The 21978-nt window shown below is 43.9% G+C and overlaps 1 protein-coding gene across 3 annotated transcripts in view; it reads left to right on the top strand.

Annotated features, from left to right (window-relative positions):
* Positions 1-6318: 6318 nt before the first annotated feature.
* Positions 6319-21978, top strand: part of lap3 (leucine aminopeptidase 3) — a 46285-nt gene continuing 30625 nt past the window's right edge. The window contains exons 1-4 of one of the 3 annotated variants that reach the window (XM_063042171.1): positions 6319-6659; positions 11792-11907; positions 12740-12794; positions 17299-17404. In XM_063042171.1, the coding sequence (XP_062898241.1) occupies positions 6558-6659; positions 11792-11907; positions 12740-12794; positions 17299-17404 (379 nt within the window). In that variant the 5' untranslated portion in view covers positions 6319-6557. Of the gene's footprint in view, positions 6660-7423; positions 7802-11791; positions 11908-12739; positions 12795-17298; positions 17405-21978 lie in introns of those variants that run through there. The other 2 variants (XM_063042170.1, XM_063042169.1) reach the window with 2 other exon arrangements.

The following is a 21978-nucleotide window of genomic DNA, read 5'->3' as shown; positions in this document are numbered from 1 at the left end:
CAGGGTGAACTTGCCCTTGATGGGGGTTTCAGGGTGAACTTGCCCTTGATGGGGGTTGCCTTATGTGGGAATTGAGGGTTGTTGTACCATCCAAGCTGAGTGTTGGAGGAGCTACTTGCTGGTCATCTAGGCACGGTCAAAATGAAGGTGTTGGATTAAAGCTTTATCTGGTGGCCTGGGATAGATCAGTAGATCGAGCATCTTGTCATGTACTGGGTGGGATGCTAACAGGCCCAGAAGATGGCAAGAGCAGTGCTTCTCCATCCCTGGAAATGGCTTGCAATGCCCTGGCAGAGGATTCATGTGGATTTTGTCGGATCATTCGTGGGCACAGGTTTCTTGGTGGTAGTGGATGCAGATACCACATTGCCAGAAGTATTCCCAGTAACCTCCATGACAGCCTTGCACACTGCTGTTGTGTTGAGAAATCCTTCTCAAGGACTGGTGTTCAAGATCACTTAGCAGTGGCTATGGGCCACAGTTTGTTATGGAACAGTTTCAGTCATTCCTGAAAATGAAATGAAAATGACATGTTACAAATAGCTTGGTGGAAAGGTTTGTCCAGAGTCTAAAGAATGCAATGTCAGCAGAAAACACTACGCTCACACTGAATCTGAAGCTCTCCAATTTCCCTCTTACATTTTGCAATGCAGCACACTTGACGACCAACAACTCACCAGCCACACTGTTCCTAGGTCACCCTTTGTGCTCTTGCTTGGATCTTCTCAGAATCTCAGAAGGATAAAGCAGGACAGAGGGCTGAGACAAATTAAGGGGTCTTCAAACAAGGAGGTTTCACTCCTAGACAAGGAATGCTGGCGAGGGATTACAGAGGTGACCAAGGGTGGGTATTTAGAAAGATCAAGGACAGAACTGGACCACTCTCTGACACAATGGAGATTGTGACTGAGGTCATCTAGAGATGACACATCGACCAGTTGAAGAGATTGGAGTCAATTGTTAGAGAAAGGGGGTGCCTAGAGCAGTCAGAAGCACTTCCTGTAGTCCCAGAGTCAATACCTACAATCACCACAGAGGAAGCCACAAGACTTTCCTGCCAAGCACAGTGATCCCCTTGTCAGGAAAGATGCTGCCCTACAAGACTAAGAAATCCTCCACAGAGATTAAATCTTTAGGCCTGAATGGGACGATTTAAAATGTATTATGCTACGGATGTGTGTACGGTAGTTATATTTGATAGTATACTGCGTTATGAGCATAAAAATAAATAAATAAACAAACAGATAAATAAATATACTTAAGACTAGACAGCAATGCATTATATAATTGAGTTGAGATACATTCTATATTGAATTGGATTTTATAGCTAAGCAAGGTAGACTGTTGTGTATTTAATATTTCAGTAATACTTGAATAACATTGTAAATATATTGTTTGATTAAGCATTCTTTGTTGTTTGCATAATTTATTGGGGTTAAATGTAAAAGTACTCGAATGGCATAAGTCTGTATGCCTCCTGTCATAAGTGCACAACTCATTATAGTAAAGAACAAAGTCGTACATGAGTTATCTCCGGCTCCATGTTTTTCTTTCAATCAGTTTTGAAGTTACAAAACATAACACTTACTACTATACCCTTCAAGTTAATCCTGAAGGAATCCTGAACTAGGACTCCCAAATCCATTTGTACCTCTGATTTCTGAATTCACACCCCATTTAAAAATAGTATACACCTTTATTTTTCCTATAATCCCATATTTCCCTAATCTTCACTCCAACTGCCACTTTGGGTTCTTGGATCATTGGGATCTCTTCTGGGGGAGGTATGACCTGTACAAAAGGGACAGGTTGCACCTGAACCCGAGGGGGACCTACATCCTCGTGGGCAGGTTTGTTAGAGTTGTTGGGGAGGGTTTAAACTAATTTGGCGGGGGGGGGGTGTAGGAGCTGGAGTGACTCAGGATGGAATGGTTGGTAAAAAAGCAAAGATAGTGTGCAGTAAGACTGTCAGGAAGGGTGGGTATATGACAGGACAAAATTGCTGTGAGTAGCAGTGCATTAGGGTTGCAGAATCAAAATAGGTAGCAAATATAGTACTCAAAGTGTTACATCTCAATGCACGGAGTATAAGAAATAAGGAGAAATATCTTGATGCACTATTATGCATTGTCAGGTATGATGTTGTGGCCATCACTGAAACATGGCTGAAGGATGATTGTAGTTGGGAGCTGAATGTTCAAGGTTACATGTTGTATCAAAGGGATAGGAAGGTAGGCAGAGGGGAGTGTGGTTCTGCTGGTAAAGAATGGCATCAAATCAGTGGAAAGATGGAAGATGTTGAATCCCTGAGGGCTGAGTTAAGAAACTACAACAGTAAAAGGACCCTGATGGCAGTTATATACAGTACAGGCCTTCCAACAATAGCTGGCATGTGGATCTCAGATTACAATGAGAAATAGAAAAGGTGTGTCGAAAGGCAATGTTATGATAATCATGGGAGATTTCAACACGCAGGTCGATTGGGAAAATCAGGTTGATAATGGATCTCAAGAGATTAAGTTTGTTGAATGCCGAAGAGATGGCTTTTTAGAGCAGCTTGTCATTGAGCCTACTAGGGGATATGGATTGGGTGTTATGTAATGAACCACAGGCAATTAGGAAGTTTGAGGTAAAATATCCCTCAGGAGACAGTGATCATAATATGACTGAGTTCAACTTGAAACTTGATAAGGAGAAAGTAAAGTCTGAATAGCAGTATTTCAGTGGGGTAAAGGAAATAATTGTGGTACGAGAGAGGAGTTGGCCAAAGTAAATTGGAAGGAGAGGCTGGCAGGGATTACAGCAGAGCAGCAACAGTGTGAGTTTCTGGAAAAAAAATGAGGAAGGTGCAGGATAAACGTATTCTAACAACAAAGAAATACTCAAATGGCAAAATAGTGCAACCATGGCAGACAAGGGAAGTCAAAGCTAATGTAAAAGCATACAAGAGGGCATACAATAAAGCAAAAACCAGTGGGAAGACAGAGGATTGGGAAGCTTTTAAAAACTTACAGAGAGCAACTAAAAGAATGATTAGTAGGGAAAAGATGAATATGGAAGCAAGCTAGCAAGCAATATCAAAGTGAATAATAAAAGCTTTTTCAAGTTTGAAAAAATAAAAGAGAGATGAGAGTGGATATAGGACCGCTAGAAAATGAGGGAGAAATAATAACAGGGGACAAGGAGATGGCAAGTGAACTAAATGGAGTATTTTCCATCAGTCTTTACTGTGAAAAACACGAGCAGTGTGCCAGATGTTGAAGGCTGTGAGGGAAGTATATCTGGACTTTCAGAAGGCCTTGGACAAGGTTCCCCATAGGAGGCTGCTTATCAAGAGCCGATGGTATTACAGGAAAATTACTGGCATGGTTAGAGCATTGGCTGATTGGTAGGAGGCAGTGAGAGGGAATAAAAGGATCCTTGTCTGGTTGGCTGCCAGTGACTAGTAGTGTTTCGCAGGGGTCGATGTTGGGGCCATTTCTTTCTATGCTGTATATAAATGATCAAGATGATGGAATAGATGGCTTTGTTGCCAAGTTTGCAGATGATACAAAGATTGGTAGAGGGGCAGGTAGTGTCGAGGAAACAGGTAGGCTGCAGAAGGACTTAGGCAGATTCGGAGAATGGGCAAGAGAGTGCCAAATGTTGGAAAATGCATGGTCATGCACTTGTGGAATTTATTACCATGGGCAGCTGTGGAGGCCAGGTCGTTAGGTGTATTTAAGGCAGATCTTGATAGCTTCTTGATTGGACATGGCATCAAAGTTTATGGGGTGAAGGCCAGGAAGTGGGACTGAGGAGGGGATAAAAGGATCAGCCATGATTGAAGCAGACTCAGTGGGCCTCATGGCCTAATTCTGCTCTTATGTCTTATGGTATTATGGACTTATTTTAACATGTTCTTCTGCAGTTCCCTACCTCCGCAATTCTACGTGTTCCTCAACTTACTTTGTATCGTTTACAAATTTGCCTCTAATGCCATTAGTTCCTTCCTCCAGATCACTGAGGTCAATATCTGTCGGGAGCGCTGGTCGGGGAGTCAAGAACCCGCGGTAATAGCGTCGGCTGGTCGACAGGAGCGCTGTTCAGGGAGTGGAGAAGCCGCGGTAATAGCGTCGGCTGGTCGACAGGAGCGCTGTTCAGGGAGTGGAGAAGCCGCGGTAATAGCGTCGGCTGGTCGACAGGAGCGCTGTTCAGGGAGTGGAGAAGCCGCGGTAATAGCGTCGGCTGGTCGACAGGAGCGCTGTTCAGGGAGTGGAGAAGCCGCGGTAATAGCGTCGGCTGGTCGACAGGAGCGCTGTTCAGGGAGTGGAGAACCCGCGGTAATAGCGTCGGCTGGTCGACAGGAGCGCTGTTCAGGGAGTGGAGAAGCCGCGGTAATAGCGTCGGCTGGTCGACAGGAGCGCTGTTCAGGGAGTGGAGAAGCCGCGGTAATAGCGTCGGCTGGTCGACAGGAGCGCTGTTCAGGGAGTGGAGAAGCCGCGGTAATAGCGTCGGCTGGTCGACAGGAGCGCTGTTCAGGGAGTGGAGAAGCCGCGGTAATAGCGTCGGCTGGACGTCGGGAGCGCTGTTCAGGGAGTGGAGAACCCGCGGTAATAGCGTCGGCTGGTCGACAGGAGCGCTGTTCAGGGAGTGGAGAAGCCGCGGTAATAGCGTCGGCTGGTCGACAGGAGCGCTGTTCAGGGAGTGGAGAACCCGCGGTAATAGCGTCGGCTGGTCGACAGGAGCGCTGTTCAGGGAGTGGAGAACCCGCGGTAATAGCGTCGGCTGGTCGACAGGAGCGCTGTTCAGGGAGTGGAGAAGCCGCGGTAATAGCAACACACATAAAAGTTGCTGGTGAACGCAGCAGGCCAAGCAGCATCTATAGGAAGAGACGCAGTCAACGTTTCAGGCCGAGACCCTTCGTCAGGACTAACTGAAGGAAGAGTGAGTAAGAGATTTGAAAGTGGGAGGGGGGGGAGATCCAAAATGATAGGAGAAGACAGGAGGGGGAGGGATAGAGCCGAGAGCTGGACAGGTGATAGGCAAAAGGGGATACGAGAGGATCATGGGACAGGAGGTCCGGGAAGAAAGACGGGGGGGGGGTGACCCAGAGGATGGGCAAGAGGTATATTCAGAGGGACAGAGGGAGAAAAAGGAGAGTGAGAGAAAGAATATGTGCATAAAAATAAGTAACAGATGGGGTACGAGGGGGAGGTGGGGCATAGCGTAAGTTAGAGAAGTCGATGTTCATGCCATCAGGTTGGAGGCTACCCAGACGGAATATAAGGTGTTGTTCCTCCAACCTGAGTGTGGCTTCATCTTTACAGTAGAGGAGGCCGTGGATAGACATGTCAGAATGGGAATGGGATGTGGAATTAAAATGTGTGGCCACTGGGAGATCCTGCTTTCTCTGGCGGACAGAGCGTAGGTGTTCAGCAAAGCGGTCTCCCAGTCTGCGTCGGGTCTCGCAAATATATAAAAGGCCACAACGGGAGCACCAGATGCAGTATATCACCCCAGTCGACTCACAGGTGAAGTGTTGCCTCACCTGGAAGGACTGTTTGGGGCCCTGAATGGTGGTAAGGGAGGAAGTGTAAGGGCATGTGTAGCAACACTTCACCTGTGAGTCGACTGAGGTGATATACTGCGTCCAGTGCTCCCGATGTAGCCTTTTATATATTGGCGAGACCCGACGCAGACTGGGAGACCGCTTTGCTGAACATCTACGCTCTGTCCGCCAGAGAAAGCAGGATCTCCCAGTGGCCACACATTTTAATTCCACATCCCATTCCCATTCTGACATGTCTATCCACGGCCTCCTCTACTGTAAAGATGAAGTCACACTCAGGTTGGAGGAAAAACACCTTATATTCCGTTGCTGGCATGAACATCGACTTCTCTAACTTCCGCTAGGCCCCACCTCCCCCTCGTACCCCATCTGTTACTTATTTTTATGCACACATTCTTTCTCTCACTCTCCTTTTTCTCCCTCTGTCCCTCTGAATATACCTCTTGCCCATCCTCTGGGTCCCCCCCTCCCTTTTCCTTCTTCCCGGACCTCCTGTCCCATGATCCTCTCATATCCCTTTTGCCTATCACCTGTCTAGCTCTCGGCTCTATCCCTCCCCCTCCTGTCTTCTCCTATCATTTTGGATCTCCCCCTCCCCCTCCCCCTCCAACTTTCAAATCCCTTACTCACTCTTCCTTCAGTTAGCCCTGACGAAGGGTCTCGGCCTGAAACGTCGACTGCACCTCTTCCTATAGATGCTGCTTGGCCTGCTGCGTTCACCAGCAACTTTTATGTGTGTTGATTGAATTTCCAGCATCTGCAGAATTCCGGTTGTCCGCGGTAATAGCGTCGGCTGGACGTCGGGAGCGCTGTTCAGGGAGTGGAGAAGCCGCCGTAATAGCGTCGGCTGGTCGTCGGGAGCGCTGTTCAGGGAGTGGAGAAGCCGCGGTAATAGCGTCGGCTGGTGGTCGGGAGCGCTGTTCGGGGAGTGGAGAAGCCGCGGTGTTAGCGTCAGCTGCCCGTTGCGAGTTCATAGCGAATCTATTCCCTCCTTTGCCGTTTGAAGATGTCACTAGCTGTCTGCGGCAAGGTGCCGTTCCGCTCCCTCTTGCGGGCTGGTTTGGGCTGGAACTCGCTGCGTTTCTGCCGGTCTAATAGCGGCTCCAAGGTGCAGTGAGCAAGGCGGGGCGGCTCGGACTTTACCATGTGCTTCGGGTCGGAGGAATGGGTGGGTCGCGGGGTCGTTAGTGTCTGGCCGATAGTTGGTCCTTCTGGTGTCTCCCCGAGGTGAAGGAGAATCCCACTGGCTCTGAAATTAATCCCCGCTCTTTCCTCGGAGCCTGGTAATTGTCTCTGCAGAACGTCCTATCTCGCCCCTTCACTGCATCCAGTCACACAAAATGGGACAGTTGTCTCTTTCAGATAAACTACTTAAATCTCCGGATGATTTAGAGATTCTATCACCGGGATTGTTTTGTAATGTTATTTTATACCGACAAAGTTCTTTTGGAAAAAAAAATCTTGAGCCTGTGCTTTAATGGGGAAGCCCTAGCTGTTATTTCTGTGTTGTCTGGGATTGAGGCAGATTCTCAACTGGAGCCTAAACAATTTCCGCAATACACATCAAAGTTGCTGGTGAACGCAGCAGGCCAGGCAGCATCTGTAGGAAGAGGTACAGTCGACGTTTCAGGCCGAGACCCTTCGTCAGGACTAACTGAAGGAAGAGCTAGTAAGAGATTTGAGAGGGGGAGGGGGAGATCCAAAATGATAGGAGAAGACAGGAGGGGGAGGGATGGAGCCAAGAGCTGGACAGGTGATAGGCAAAAGGGATACGAGAGGATCATGGGACAGGAGGTCCGGGAAGAAGGAAAAGGGAGGGGGGGGGACCCAGAGGATGGGCAAGGGGTATAGTCAGAGGGACAGAGGGAGAAAAAGGAGCGAGAGAAAGAATGTGTGTATATAAATAAATAATGGATGGGGTACGAGGGGGAGGTGGAGCATTAGCGGAAGTTAGAGAAGTCAATGTTCATGCCATCAGGTTGGAGGCTACCCAGGTGGAATATAAGGTGTTGTTCCTCCAACCTGAGTGTGGCTTCATCTTTACAGTAGAGGAGGCCGTGGATAGACATGTCAGAATGGGAATGGGATATGGAATTAAAATATGTGGCCACTGGGAGATCCTGCTTTCTCTGGCGGACAGGGTGCAGGTGTTCAGCAAAACGATCTCCCAGTCTGTGCCGGGTCTCGCCGATATATAGAAGGCCACATCAGGAGCACCGGACGCAGTATATCACCCCAGCTGACTCACAGGTGAAGTGTTGCCTCACCTGGAAGGACTGTCTGGGGCCCTGAATGGTGGTAAGGGAGGAAGTTTAAGGGCATGTGTAGCACTTGTTCCACTTACAAGGATAAGTGCCAGGAGGGAGATCAGTGGGGAGGGATGGGGGGGACGAATGGACAAGGGAGTGGCTTAGGGAGCGATCCCTGCGGAAAGCAGAGGGGGGAGAGGGAAAGATGTGCTTAGTGGTGGGAAACTACTGATGTCTACTATTAGCCTACTGACTCTCACAGCTATCTGGACTATTCCTCTTCTCGCCCTGTCTCTTGCAAAAATGCCATCCCCTTCTCGCAACTCTGTTGATGAACACATTTTTTTTTAGTGTCGGTAGCTGACAGCCAATGATTTTCTCCACTGAGTGGACCATTCACTGCAACCTGAACTTGTAGCGGGCGGAGGCAGTGGGAAACCAGTGATAGACGTGGTCACAACACTCAATGATGACTGAGTGAAAATTCATCAGAATACGCCCTGAGATGATTGGTTTCCATAGCTGACGTAGGAAGAACAATCACTGCTGGGCCTTCCTAGTGATGAGTGGAACGTGCTTGTCCCACTTCAATATGTTAGTAATGGTAGTCCCCAGGAGTATGAACAACTTGACTGCTGACACAGCCTGACCATTAATTTCCAAGGGGGGAGGGGGCAGGTGGAGGCTTCTGCTGTTGTCTGTGAGGAATTTGTATGGTCTCCGCATGATGGCATGGGTTTCCTCCCACATTCCAAGGATGTATTGGTTGGTGTTAGTATGTTGTCAGCATGCTGTGATGGCACTGGAAGCATGGCAACACTTGTGGGCTGCCCCCAGCACATCCTTAGACTGTCTTGGTTGTTTTTGCAAACAACACATTTGACTATAAGTTTGGAAATTTTGACGAGCATGTGACAAATAAAGCTAATCTCTTCTTCAGCATGAGGTTTGATCAAGCTTACTTTACTTGAATTGCTTTCTTTTACAGTTCTAGTATTATCTATTCTTCCCAATGCCCCTCATTTTCACATTTTTAAAGATGCCGGTAACTAAAATGCATTGGAAATTTGTCGAGATTTTCCATTAAATACACTCTTAAATTCCCTCATTAATTTTAGGTACTCGCGCTCCGAACCACGTGACATATCACTGCTAACCTTATTTTCAAATTACATATCCAGTATTATCTCTGTGAACTTCATTAATGTTACTGAGACAATGGCATCTCTCCAGTGAAGACAGATACAAAAGTGTTTATCTCGGTTTTCATCCATGCATTCTGTCTCTGCAAAATGTATCTTCAATGCTTTCTAGCCCAGCTTACCTTTGATCCTGAACTACTTGTGAGGGTTACAAAGTTTTTTGTTCTCTTACCTGAGATATTCTTTCTACGGACGTACCCTTTTAATATCTCCCATGTTTGTTTTCACTACCTTTGCCTGACATTCCCATGGACTTCCTTTTTTAACTTCTACATAACTAATTGGCCAGGGAGATGATACTTGCTGGAGACCTGTTTTGGCAGTAGGCAAATTACTGTAGGTTGAGCTTGTGTGGGAGGCTGGAGTTGATGTGCGCCATGACCAGCCTCTTGGGAGTACTTCATGTTGGTGGTGTGGCTGCATTATTACATGTTTGCAGGATGATTAAAGGCAGTGCAGTAAAAGTGATAATGTAGTATCCCTGGGACTTGAGTGGTCAGCCCAAATTTCTGGACTACTGTATCTTAACTCTATTAATACACAATATACTTTGCTTTCACTTCCTGCTACAAGAAACACAGTAGTGCAGTAAATTTACCAGTGAACTTGTTGAGTTTAAAGAGAGTGCACAGCACTCCGGATCCTGGCTCCTGTAGCATATCTATTTGTTCCTGACCCCTGGTGTTTTAGAGCTGATGCCAACTTTGCCATGCACCTAGCCACTGACCAGACGCCATCTACACTCCAGACTCTCAGCACTGGCTCCAAATGGTGCTTGTGCTCTGGACTGTGACACATTCTGAGCTAGTAAGTCAACCAGATGCCAAATCATCAGGATTTCCGAGCAATTGGTTAAGTCATTGTCAGAGTTTTACTATTGTAAAAGTTAGTGTTAGATGTGAAAATCAAGATCGCGATTCAGTGATTGAGGAGCAGAGAGAGAACAAAAGGCAGCAAATACTGAGGGCTGACGACTGCATTGGCGCTGCTTCCTGCACGCATGCAGAGCTCGTTGACTTTATTAACTTTGCCTCCAACTTTCACCCTGCCCTCAAGTTTACCTGGTCCATTTTCGACACCTCCCTCCCCTTTCTAGATCTTTCTGTCTCTGTCTCTGGAGACAGCTTATCTGTTGATGTCTACTATAAGCCTACTGACTCACAGCTATCTGGACTATTCCTCTTCTCACCCTGTCATCCCCTTCTCGCAATTCCTCCGTCTCCGCCGCATCTTCTCTCAGGATGAGGCTTTTCATTCTAGGACGAGGGAGATGTCTTCCTTTTTTAAAGAAAGGGGCTTCCCTTCCTCCACTATCAACTCTGCTCTTAAACGCATCTCCCCCATTTCACGTACATCTGCTCTCACTCCATCCTCCCACCACCCCACTAGGAATAGGGTTCCCCTGGTCCTCACCTACCACCCCACCAGCCTCTGGGTCCAACATATTATTCTCCGTAACTTCCGCCGCCTCCAACGGGATCCCACCACTAAGCACATCTTTCCCTCCCCCCCCTCTGCATTCCGCAGGGATCGCTCCCTACACAACTCCCTTGTCCATTCGTCCACCCCATCCTTCCCCACTGATCTCCCTCCTGACACTTATCCGTGTAAGTGGAACAAGTGCTACACATGCCCTTACACTTCCTCCCTTACCACCATTCAGGGCCCCAAACAGTCCTTCCAGGTAAGGCAACACTTCACCTGTGAGTCGGCTGGGGTGATATACTGCGTCTGGTGCTCCCGATGTGGCCTTTTATATATTGGTGAGACCCGATGCAGACTGGGAGACCGCTTTGCTGAACACCTACGCTCTGTCCGCCAGAGAAAGCAGGATCTCCCACTGGCCACACATTTTAAATCCACATCCCATTCCCATTCTGACATGTCTATCCACGGCCTCCTCTACTGTAAAGATGAAGCCACACTCGGGTTGGAGGAACAACACCTTATATTCCGTCTGGGTAGCCTCCAACCTGATGGCATGAACATCGACTTCTCTAACTTCCGCATATGCCCCACCTCCCCCTCGTACCCCATCTGTTACTTATTTTTATACACACATTCTTTCTCTCACTCTCCTTTTTCTCCCTCTGTCCCTCTGAATATACCCCTTGCCCATCCTCTGGGTCCCCCCCCCCTTGTCTTTCTTCCCGGACCTCCTGTCCCATGATCCTCTCGTATCCCTTTTGCCTATCACCTGTCCAGCTCTTGGCTCCATCCTTCCCCCTCCTGTCTTCTCCTATCATTTTGGATCTCCCCCTCCCCCTCCAACTTTCATATCCCTTACTCACTCTTCCTTCAGTTAGTCCTGACGAAGGGTCTCGGCCTGAAACGTCGACTGCACCTCTTCCTACAGATGCTGCCTGGCCTGCTGCGTTCACCAGCAACTTTTATGTGTGTTGCTTGAATTTCCAGCATCTGCAGAATTCCTGTTGATTGCGTTTTTAAATACTGAGGGAATAGTTTTTAGGATTTTCTCACAATGTTGGACAAAATGTACATATTAATAGTGGAGCATGTAACGTGTATGAAGCAGCAACTCACACAATGTGACTGTGACTGATGTGCCTGAAATGTTGACTGTTTATTCCCCTCCATGGATGCTGTCTGACGTGCTGGGTTTCTCCAGCATTTTGTGTGCATTGTTCAAGATTTCCAGCATCTGCAGAATTTTTTGAGTTTATGTTGAAAATTTTAATTTACATATAATTGAGGCAAAACAAATCCATTAAAGCAGCTTTTGAAGTATATTGTGTTTAATATTTTTTCTTGATGTCATTTTTCTGTAGGGCCTGGTTCTTGGTGTATATGAGGGAGGGAAAGTGGATGAACCTGTTCAGTTCACAAAAGCAGGGGAAGCATTTGACTTCTCTATATCTGGAAGACTGAAGGAACTTTTGACCATGTAAGTATAGTTTTCAAAGGTAAATTGGAGACAAATTTTGGGAAAGATATTTGATTGATATGAATGAGTTCAATATGTTCTTGAATCATTTGTTTGTTGTATGAGTATACATTGTCACACCGTAGAAGTGAAAAAACTTAGAAGGAGATTAGTTTGATTTGTCACGCGTACCTTGAAACATATAATGAGATGTGTCATTTGCATTATGGTTGTGTTGGAGTAGCCTGCAAGCATCAGCATGCTATTGCATGCCCCCAGTTTACTAACCCGAACTGGTACGACTTTGGAATGTGGGAGAAAACCAGAGCATCTGGAGGAAAGCCATGTGGTCACAGGGAAAACGTATAAATTCCTTACAGACAATAGCAGGAATAGAACCCCGATCGATGATTGCTGGTACTGTAAAGCGATTCCGCTAGCCACTATGATACCATGCCTCCCCCTACCCTGATGCTATTATACATGCAGATATAGGTCAAATAGATGTGATGCTTTGGCCACTACATTGTGGGATCATTTTTTAACTTGGCAATAAGCGTGTTAAATTTCCCCAAAGTCCTACATTTGGATGAGAAGATTTGAGTGAAGTAGTCAAAGATGAGATTGAAAATGGGCATTTTGAGGATGAGAAATAGCAAAATAAATGGGAGTTTGAGTGAAAATTTGATTTTATGATGACTGACAGTGCCGCTGATTGTATAAGACAGGGACATGCTTGGAAAACTAGAAGATTTCCTGAGCATTGTCATGAGCAGTGGTAAGTAATGCAGCTGTAAGTTGTTTAACATTTTCATGTTTTAGTCTTCTATTTACAATTGTGTTTATTTTTAAGATCTGGTCCTGCACTTAAAAAAGGAAGAAGCCGGATATTTTATGGACTGCATCAGGTATGTTTTCAGATTAAATCTATTTAATGCTTCATTCAAGTCAATGAAGGAATGTTAAAATACTATTTTATTGATGAATGATGTATGTAAATTTTGGAAATTATCTGATAATTCTAATTACTTTTTGCAAGCACATCAAAATATACTAAGTTTTCTGTTTATTATAAATGTATTAGGTTACCTGGTTATTATAAGCATAATACATTCAGAATCTAATCAGACCTTCTCTTCATTACTTAAATTACCAAATTAGGAAATTACAAAATTTTGTGCATGGTAATTACCTTGGAGTTGGCAATCTGTTATGAAGTTGAGTACAGTTCAGAGCCTGCATAAATACAGTCTGACAAAATACAGACATTGAAGAATCTTGATAATTATTGCATTTCTATAATTCCTCTGCAAATTAGCTTTTTGTTGAAACCAAAATAGTTATGTAGAACTAAAACCTGGGCAGGTGACAGAAGTATTTGTAGGGAAGCACTTTGGATCTTCTGATCCTAATTCAATTAGTTTCAAAATAATTATGGAGAAGGATAGGACAGGTCCCCGGATTGAGATTCTACAATTGGAGAAAGGCCAATGTTGATGGCATCAGAAAGGATCTGGCAAGAGTAGATTAGGAAAGGTTGTTTTCTGGCAGAGGCATACTTGCTAAGTGAAGTTGTGAGAGTAGTGTTTGTATTCTCCTATCAGAATAAAAGTCAAGTCTAGCAAGTTTAGGGAAAACTGGTTTTTTGGAGAATATCGAGGCCCTGCTTAAGAAGTTGAAGGAGGTGCATATGCCGGATCTACGCAGCGAGGAGCAAATAAGGTGTTTGAGGATTTAAAAAAGAAGAGAATATGAGGACTAAAATAAGCTGTGAAGTTGCTTCAGCAGACAAGGTGAAAGATTCCCAGGAGCTTCTATAGATACATTAAAAGCAAAGGACAAAATTGGTCCGCTTAAAGATTAGTATCGTCATCTATGTATGGGGTCAAAGGAGAGGGGGAGATCTTAATGATTCTTTGCATCTGTATTTACTCAGGAGATGGACTGGGAGTCAATAGAACTGAGGAAAAACAGCAGTGAGGTCATGGACTATATACAGATTAAAGAAGGGGAGGTGCTTGCTGTCTTGTGGCACATTAGGGTGAATAAATCCCCAGGGCCTGACGAGATGTCCCTGCAGATCTTGTGGGAGGCCAGGGCAGCAGTTGCAGGAGCCATAGCAGAGATATTTAAAATGTCCTGAGAGACAGGTGAGGTGCTGGAGGATAGCTAATGTTGTTCCATTGTTCAAGAAAGCCCTAAGAATAAGCCTGGATATTATAGGCTGGTGAGCCTGACATCAGTAATGGATAAATTATGGGCAGGTATTCTAAAGGACCGGATATGTAGTAAGTACTTGTAGAGACAGGATCAGAGTAGGGATAGTCAATATGGCTTTATGTGTGGTAGTTTATGTCTAACCAATCTTATCGAGATTTTTCCAGAGATTACCAGGGAAGTTGATGAAGGCAAGGCAGTGGATGTTGTGTACGTGGACTTTAACAAGCCTTTGACAAGGACCCTCATGGGAAGCTGATCAAGAACGCTCAGTTGCTTGACATTCAGGATGAGATAGTAAATTGGATTAAACATTGGCTTTGCTTGAGAAGCCAAAGAGTGATAGTAGATGGTCACTTCTCTGACTGGAGGCCTGTGACAAGTGGTGTACTGCAGGGATCAGTGCTAGGTCCATTGTGTTTGTCATCTATATCAACAATATGGATGATAATGTGTTAAACTGGATCAGCAAATTTCAAAGTAAAATTTATTATCAGAGTGCATACATGTCACTACATGCAACCCTGAGATTCTTTTTCCACGGGCATTCTCACGGTTTTACGTGTGGTGACATGCATGTACTCTGATAATAAATTTTACTGTCAGATGACATCAAAATAGCGGACAGCAAGGAAGGCTATCAAAGTTTGCAGTGGGATCTGGACCAGCTGGAAAAATGGCAGATGGAATTTAACGCAGACAAGTATGAAGTGTTCACGTTGAGAGGACAAACCAGACTTAGACAGTGAATAATAGGGTACTGAGGAGTGCAGTAGAACAGAGGAATCTGGGAATACAGATCCATAAGTCCTTGAAAGTGTTGTCACAGGTACATGGGATCGTAAGAGCTTTTGGCACATTGACCTTCATAAATCAATGTATTGAGTACAGGATGTTATGTTGAATTTATATAAGATGGTGAGAACTAATTTGAAGTATTATGTGCAGTTCTGGTCACTTATCTATAGGAAAGATCAATAAGATTGTAAGAGTGCAGAAAAAAATTCCAATGACGGTGCTGGGATTTGAAGACCTGAGTTTTCAGGAAAGTTTGAATAGTTAGCGCTTTATTCCCTAGAGTGAGGAGAATGAAGAGAGATTTAAAAGAGGTTTACAAAGTGATGAGGGTAAATACAAGCAGGATTTTTCCACTGAGGTTGGGTGAGACTAGAAATAGAGGTTATAAATTAAGAATGAAAGGTAAAATATTTAAGGGCAACCGAAGGGGGAAACCCTTTTTCACTCAGAGGGTGGTGAGAGTGTGGAGGGACTAAGCAGAGTCATAGTTTGACATGGATTAGATGAGCCCAAGGGCCCATTTCTGTGCTGTAGTGCTCTATGTGACCAAATGCCGGAAACATTCAGCAGAATCCATGGAGGGTGAAACCGAGTCAATTTTTCTCATCAGTGATCCTTCATCAGACTGGAAAAGTCTGAACACAAGCATATTTTTAACATAGAGAAGAGGGGAGGGGTGGAGAGAACAAAGGCTGTGTCTTTGATGCCATGTGGGCCAAAGCAATCAAGGTAATCACTACTTCAAGTAATAGCAGTTGAAGACAGTATAGAAATGAGGCAAATGAAAACTGAAATATTTGTCCAAAAAGGATGGTTAGCTGAAATTCTTGAATTCATTGTTCATAGAGATATGAGATGGCCAGAGAAAAGATGAGGTGCAAGTTTATATTGGACGTTATTGGAATAGTGTAGGAAGCCAACAGAGAGATCAAAATGGGAGTGAGATTGAGAAATAAAATAACTGGTAACTGGAAGCTTGCAGTGAATGGAATTTGGGAAGCAAATTCAGAAATTAGAGGTACAATGGGACTTGGGGTCCTAGTTCAGGATTCCTTTAAGATTAACTTGTAGGTTGAGTCAGTAAAAAAGAAGGCAAATATATGTTAACAATCATTTTGAGAGGACTAGAATATACAAGCAAAGATGTACTGCTGAAGCTTTACAAAGTGTTGGTCGATACATCTGGAATTTGGAGCAACTTTGGGCCCCATGTCTATGGAAAGGGTTCAGAAAAGTTTCACAAGAATGATTCCAAGAATGAAAGGCTTAATATCTGAGGACTGCTTGATGTCTCTGAGCCTGTACTTGATGGAATTTGGAAGGATAAGGGGAATTGTATTGAAACCTATTGGATACTGAAAGGCCTGGATAGAGTGAACATGAAGAGGATGATTCTGTAAGTAGGAGAGTTTAGGATCTGAGGGCACAGCCTCAGAATAAAGGGATGTCACTTTAAAGCTGAGATGAAGTGCAGTTTGTTCAGCCAGATGTTTGTGAATCTGTGGAACCTGTTGCCACAGAGGGCTGTGAAGGCCAAGTAAGTAGGTGTATTTGAAGCAGAGATTGATAGTTTCTTGATTGGTTGGTAGGGAGGTTAGGGGTTGAAAAAATAATCAGTTGCCATTGAATGGTAGAGCAGAATTGTTGGACTGAATGGGTTAATACTGCTCCTATATTTTATGGTCGTGTGAAAATGTTCTGGAGAATATTCTACCTTATGTTTGATTTCTCCATTGTAGTCTTTTTTCTTCCTTCTTAGGTGCAGATTTTTATTTAAGTTCTGGTTTTCATTGTACGTTTCCACATTATGAATGGAGGCCTGTGTTGCTTCACATCTGTGAAAATACTCCACGTCTGTAAAAGTACTCCTCTTAGATAGCTGAACATAAAGTTACATATGTTTGGTGTGTGCCAGGTCTGATTCATTAAATTATTACAACGGAGAAGGACTGTGCCCATCTTTTTATAGTCAATTCTATTCTCCAGCTTTTGTTTTCAGTTTTTTAAAAACTCTAAACATTGCAAATACGGCTCAACATGATTGTGTATCTTTAACCACATTGACCAAATCAAATTAAAGGAGCAGATTTTTTTTCTCATCTGGAGTTTTACAATAATCTGGTAATTTCTGGTTATTAATGACTAACTGTTTTTTCAGATTAATAAAAATATTAACTGGATTTAAAATCCATAGCTACGAGCCTGAGGTTTGAACCTTGGATTGTTAGTCCAGGCCTCTGGATTATTTGTCTGGTGATTTAACCACCCTGTGGTCATTGTAGGTCAACTTGTTACTTCAACCTAACGTTATTTTAAGATGTTTGAGAAGGAAGAACAAGATTTACAGTAATATATTATAACATCTACCCAATTATCATTAAAAATTTGCTTTAATAGGATTTTCCCCATGTTGTAGTTGTTGGTCTTGGTGACAAAAATGCTGGAGTTAATAGTTTGGAACAATGTGATGAAGGCAAAGAAAATATTCGAGCTGCTATAGCAGGTAAATCCTCCTTAATTTATCTATGATTTTTATTAGCAGCTAAAAATACATTAAGATCAGTGACATATCAAATCAAAATACAGTTCAATATGTGGAAATACTTTTAAGATGATAAAGAGTAATGGTACAATGAAGACAGGCTATTACCATTCTTGAAGAATTTTAATCTTTTCCCAAGATCAAAAATGGTTAGATGCTGGCTTGTGGCTGTGTCAGAAATAATTCAAAATCTGTTGCTGCTTAAAATTCATGAGAACTTAATAACTAATTGCTCCATATTATATATGGAATGAATTTTTTAAAAGTCAGCTTTAAAAAATGGATTTTAGTTTACCTTCATTTCTTTTCTTTTCTGAAGTGGTTTAAAAAACCCACATCTTCTCCCATTTCCCACACATCTACCCTACCCCATCCTCTCACTATCATAACAGCAAAATGTCCATACTTAGTGCCTCACAAGACTCATCATTCTCTATAACATTTGCCGTCTGCATTGGGATCCTGCCACTAAGCACATCTTTCTCTCTCGCCCCAACCCCTCCATTTTCTGCAGTGATTGCTCTTAATGTGACTTCATTGTCCACTTGTCCCTCCTCACTAATCTCCCTCTTGCCACTTATCCTTGCAAGCATAACAAGTGCTACATATGCCCCTCCACCCTTCAGGGCTCCAAACAGTCCTTCCAGTTGAGGCAATACTTCAGCTGTGGATCATTCGGGGTCATCTACTGTATCTGGTGCTCTTAGTGCTGCCTCCTCTTCAGCAGTGAGACATGACACAGATTTGTGAACTACTTTGTTAAACACCTTCACTCTGTCCACCACAAAGGTAGAATCTCTGGACGACTACTGATTTCAATTTGACCTTCCACTCCTATTCTGACGTATCTGTCCATGGCCTCTTCTACTGCTATAATGAGGTCAAACTCAGGTCGCAGGACCAACGTCTCATATTCTGTCTGGGAGGCCTCCAACATGATAGCATGAACATTGATTTCTCTTACTTCCAGTAATTTCTCCTCCCTCCCCCCTCCCTCCTCTCTGGTTACCTTCTCACTCCTCCTCACATGCTCATCACTGCCTCTGGTTCCCCTCCTTCCCTTTCTTCCATGGTTCACTGTCCTCTCCTATTAGATTCTTCTTCAGCCTTTACCTCTTCTACCTATCCCCTCCTAGCTTCTTACATTATTTCCTCCTCCCTCACCTATCCACCTCTCCCCTCACCACATCTCGCCTTTCACCTTCCAGCTTGTACTTCTTTCTCTATCCCCATCACCTTATTTTGGCTTCTGCCCCTTCCTTTCCAGTCCTGATAAAAGGCTTCAGCCCAAAACATCAACTGTTGATCTCCCTCCATGTATGGCTTGCTGAGGTCCTCTAGCGTTTTGTGTGTGTTGCTGAAGAATTCCTGCATCTGCTTATAATTTAAAACCAAAACTGGACAGGTGACAACCTCAGCCCTGTCAAAGACACTTGTCTTAATTGCTGAGAAATCTTCCTGTGTGAATTTCAATCTAAGGTTGTGAATGAAAAGGAAAAACTGATAAAGGGTTTTTTTATTGCAATTAATTGGGTACCTGGAACAGATTGCCATAGCTTCTTCAAGATAAATAGCATTATAGCATGGAAACAATTAAATAATATGATATTAGAATGTAGGGGCAAATGCTCTTTCAGAATGGTAGAATTCTTTTGGGCTGAATGGTCTTTCTCCTTTGTAATCAATTAAGTAAATTAATATATCAACATAAAAGTAAACTTAAAAAACTGGATTATACTTGACTTTTTCAGAGCACTGCCAGTTTTCCTTCAGCTTGTCTCTAATTTCCAGTTCAATGCATTGAAAACTGGAAGTTAAAGAGAGGCGTGTTGATACACCTGACCCCAGGTTTGTAAAATTTTGTGGATTTGGGAATGTCCGGCAGCGGAGTACAGTTCTACTGAAGAGATCCCTAGCTTTTGTCTGTGATTGCTGGCATAAGAGTCACAACCCCATCTACTTCAATGAATGCTGACCCCGAGGAAAAATTAAGTGTAGGCAAGATTTTTTTTCATTTCATTTAATGATTCTAATTAATTTCCATGTTCTTCAATATGTTCTTAATTAAATTAATCATCTAAACTTAAAAAATGTTTGATAATCGGAGGCACTGTAAATAAACAAACCTCACAGCAGCTCTTATAGTTCAACAATCTACCTCATAGCGGCTGTTAGGGAGTATTCTGGAGTTACATGATTATAGCAGATATTCATTCTGACAAGAACCAGTCTTCTGTTCTTATTGTAAATGTAAATAAGTTCAGGGAGCTTGTAATGAGCTTTCAGTTTTTTTTTGTAAATTGTAAACAGTATATTGAAGTTAAGAGCACAGGCTGCTCCACAGACTGTGAATGTATATGCAAGAGCCAGAAGTTAAGACAATGGGTTTGTGTTAACTGGCCTGCATCCTACCAGACAACATGGTTAAGTTATTTGCATCATTGTGACTTGAGAGTGCAGGTGAGCAGACCAGATGGATGTTGTCACTTAGTGTCACGGGTATAGGCAATCAATAGTTTTTGTGTACGTCCCATGTTTGTGTACTCAGAGACAGCCCTGGCAATATTAATTTTAGGTGTCTGACTTTCTGTCGTCAAAAGGTATTAGGATATTTATGTTAATTAGTTTCTCCCAAAGAATGTGCAGTGACCTTCTGAAAAATGGCTAGTCTATTGTGGAATCCCTGGGAGACTGTGGTCCATGTGTACTGTTATCCATATAACCATATAACAATTACAGCAGGGAAACAGGCCATCTCGGCCCTTCTAGTCCATGCTGAACTCTTACTCTCACCTAGTCCCACCGACCTGAACTTAGCCCATAACCCTCCATTCCTTTCCTGTCCATATATCTATCCAATTTAACTTTAAACGACAACATCGAACCTGCCTCAACCACTTCTGCTGGAAGCTTGTTCCACACAGCTACCACTCTCTGTGTAAAGAAGTTCCCCCTCATGTTACCCCTAAACTTCTGCCCTTTAACTCTCAACTTATGACCTCTTGTTTGAATCTCCCCCATTCTCAGTGGAAAAAGCCTATTCACGTTAAGTCTATCAATCCCCCTCATAATCTTAAACACCTCTATCAAGTCCCCCCTCAACCTTCTACGCTCCAAAGAATAAAGACCTTTCTCTGTAACTTAGGAGATGAAACCTAGGCAACATTTTAGTAAATCTCCTCTGTACTCTCTCAATTTTATTGACATCTTTCCTATACAGGTTTCCCCTGCCATCCGAAGGTAGAGCGTTCCTATGAAACGGTTTGTAAGCCAAAATGTCATAAAGCGAAGAAGCAATTACCATTTATTTATATGGGAAAATTTTGTGAGTGTTCGCAGACCCAGAAATAACCTACCAAATCATGCCAAATAACACACAAAATCAGAAATAACAGTAACATATAGTAAAAGCAGGAATGATATGATAAATACACAGCGCTCTACACGATTTCCTGCACAGATCTCCATAGCGAAAATCTCACACAAGCGCTGTTGGCATAAACACGCTGTCCAGTAACCTTTAAACAATGAAGCTGCCAAATCTACCAAATAACACGTAAAAATACACAGCCTATATAAAGTAGAAATAATGTATGTACAGTGTAGTATCAGTTACCGGAATTGGGAAAACAGCGCCGAGCACACTGATGATGGTGTGTTAGACTGAGTCGTCGCAGGCTGGGTGGTGCAGTGGCCCCCACCCTCCGGGCCGCCGACCCGATACATTGCTGCGAAGAACGCAGCAGTAGCCGGGAGGCACACAGCACATCGTTAAGAAAAAAGCTGAAATAAACATGCTAATTAATTAGGTGCTGCCTGACATGTAAATGTCAGCGTAGATCAGAGGCGATTGCCCATTGCATCGCCTCTGACCTGGGCTGATGTGCTAGGCGGTGCCTAATTAATTAACATGTTGATTTCGGATTTTTTCTTAAAGATGTGCTGTGTGCCTCCCGGCTACCGCTGCGTTCTTCGCGTATCGGTACAGTATCTGTCCGGGGCCCGGGTGTTGGGGTGGTGGGACACGGGAGTGTCATCTCATCGTCAGTCAGGGCAGGTAGCTCATCTTCTTCTATGACTGCCCACCTCGATGTTGAAGGTCGAGGTTCATCGTCTGCTGTGGCTGATGTGGAAGGCTTGCTTGACTGCTGAGCCTCGCGCATTTTTCTATCATACAGTTGTTTGTAAGCACTCAAACCATCCTACAAATATCCCCTAAACCTCCGTACCTTTTCAAAATTAAAGTCGTACTTTATCATTGCAGCGAAAATCTCACGCAGTTGCTTCACTTTCTGCATTCGGTTTTGATTGTTATCCTTTTCTCTTCCAATTGCATCAGCTCTTCATCTATCAGTTCTTGGTCATGGAATGCCAAAACCTCTTCAACATCATCTTCGTCAACTTCCACAAGCCAAACTCACTTTGTCCTTTCTTCGTTCACCACGATCGAAACGCTTAATTATGTCTAGTTTTACGCTAAGTGTCACACCCTTACTCTTTCAGGCTTTTCCGACACCTTAGAACTCAGCTTGCTA

The sequence above is a fragment of the Mobula hypostoma genome, chromosome 3 (assembly GCF_963921235.1).
Source record: "Mobula hypostoma chromosome 3, sMobHyp1.1, whole genome shotgun sequence".
NCBI lineage: Eukaryota > Metazoa > Chordata > Chondrichthyes > Myliobatiformes > Myliobatidae > Mobula > Mobula hypostoma.
This window is presented reverse-complemented; position numbering and strand designations above follow the sequence as displayed.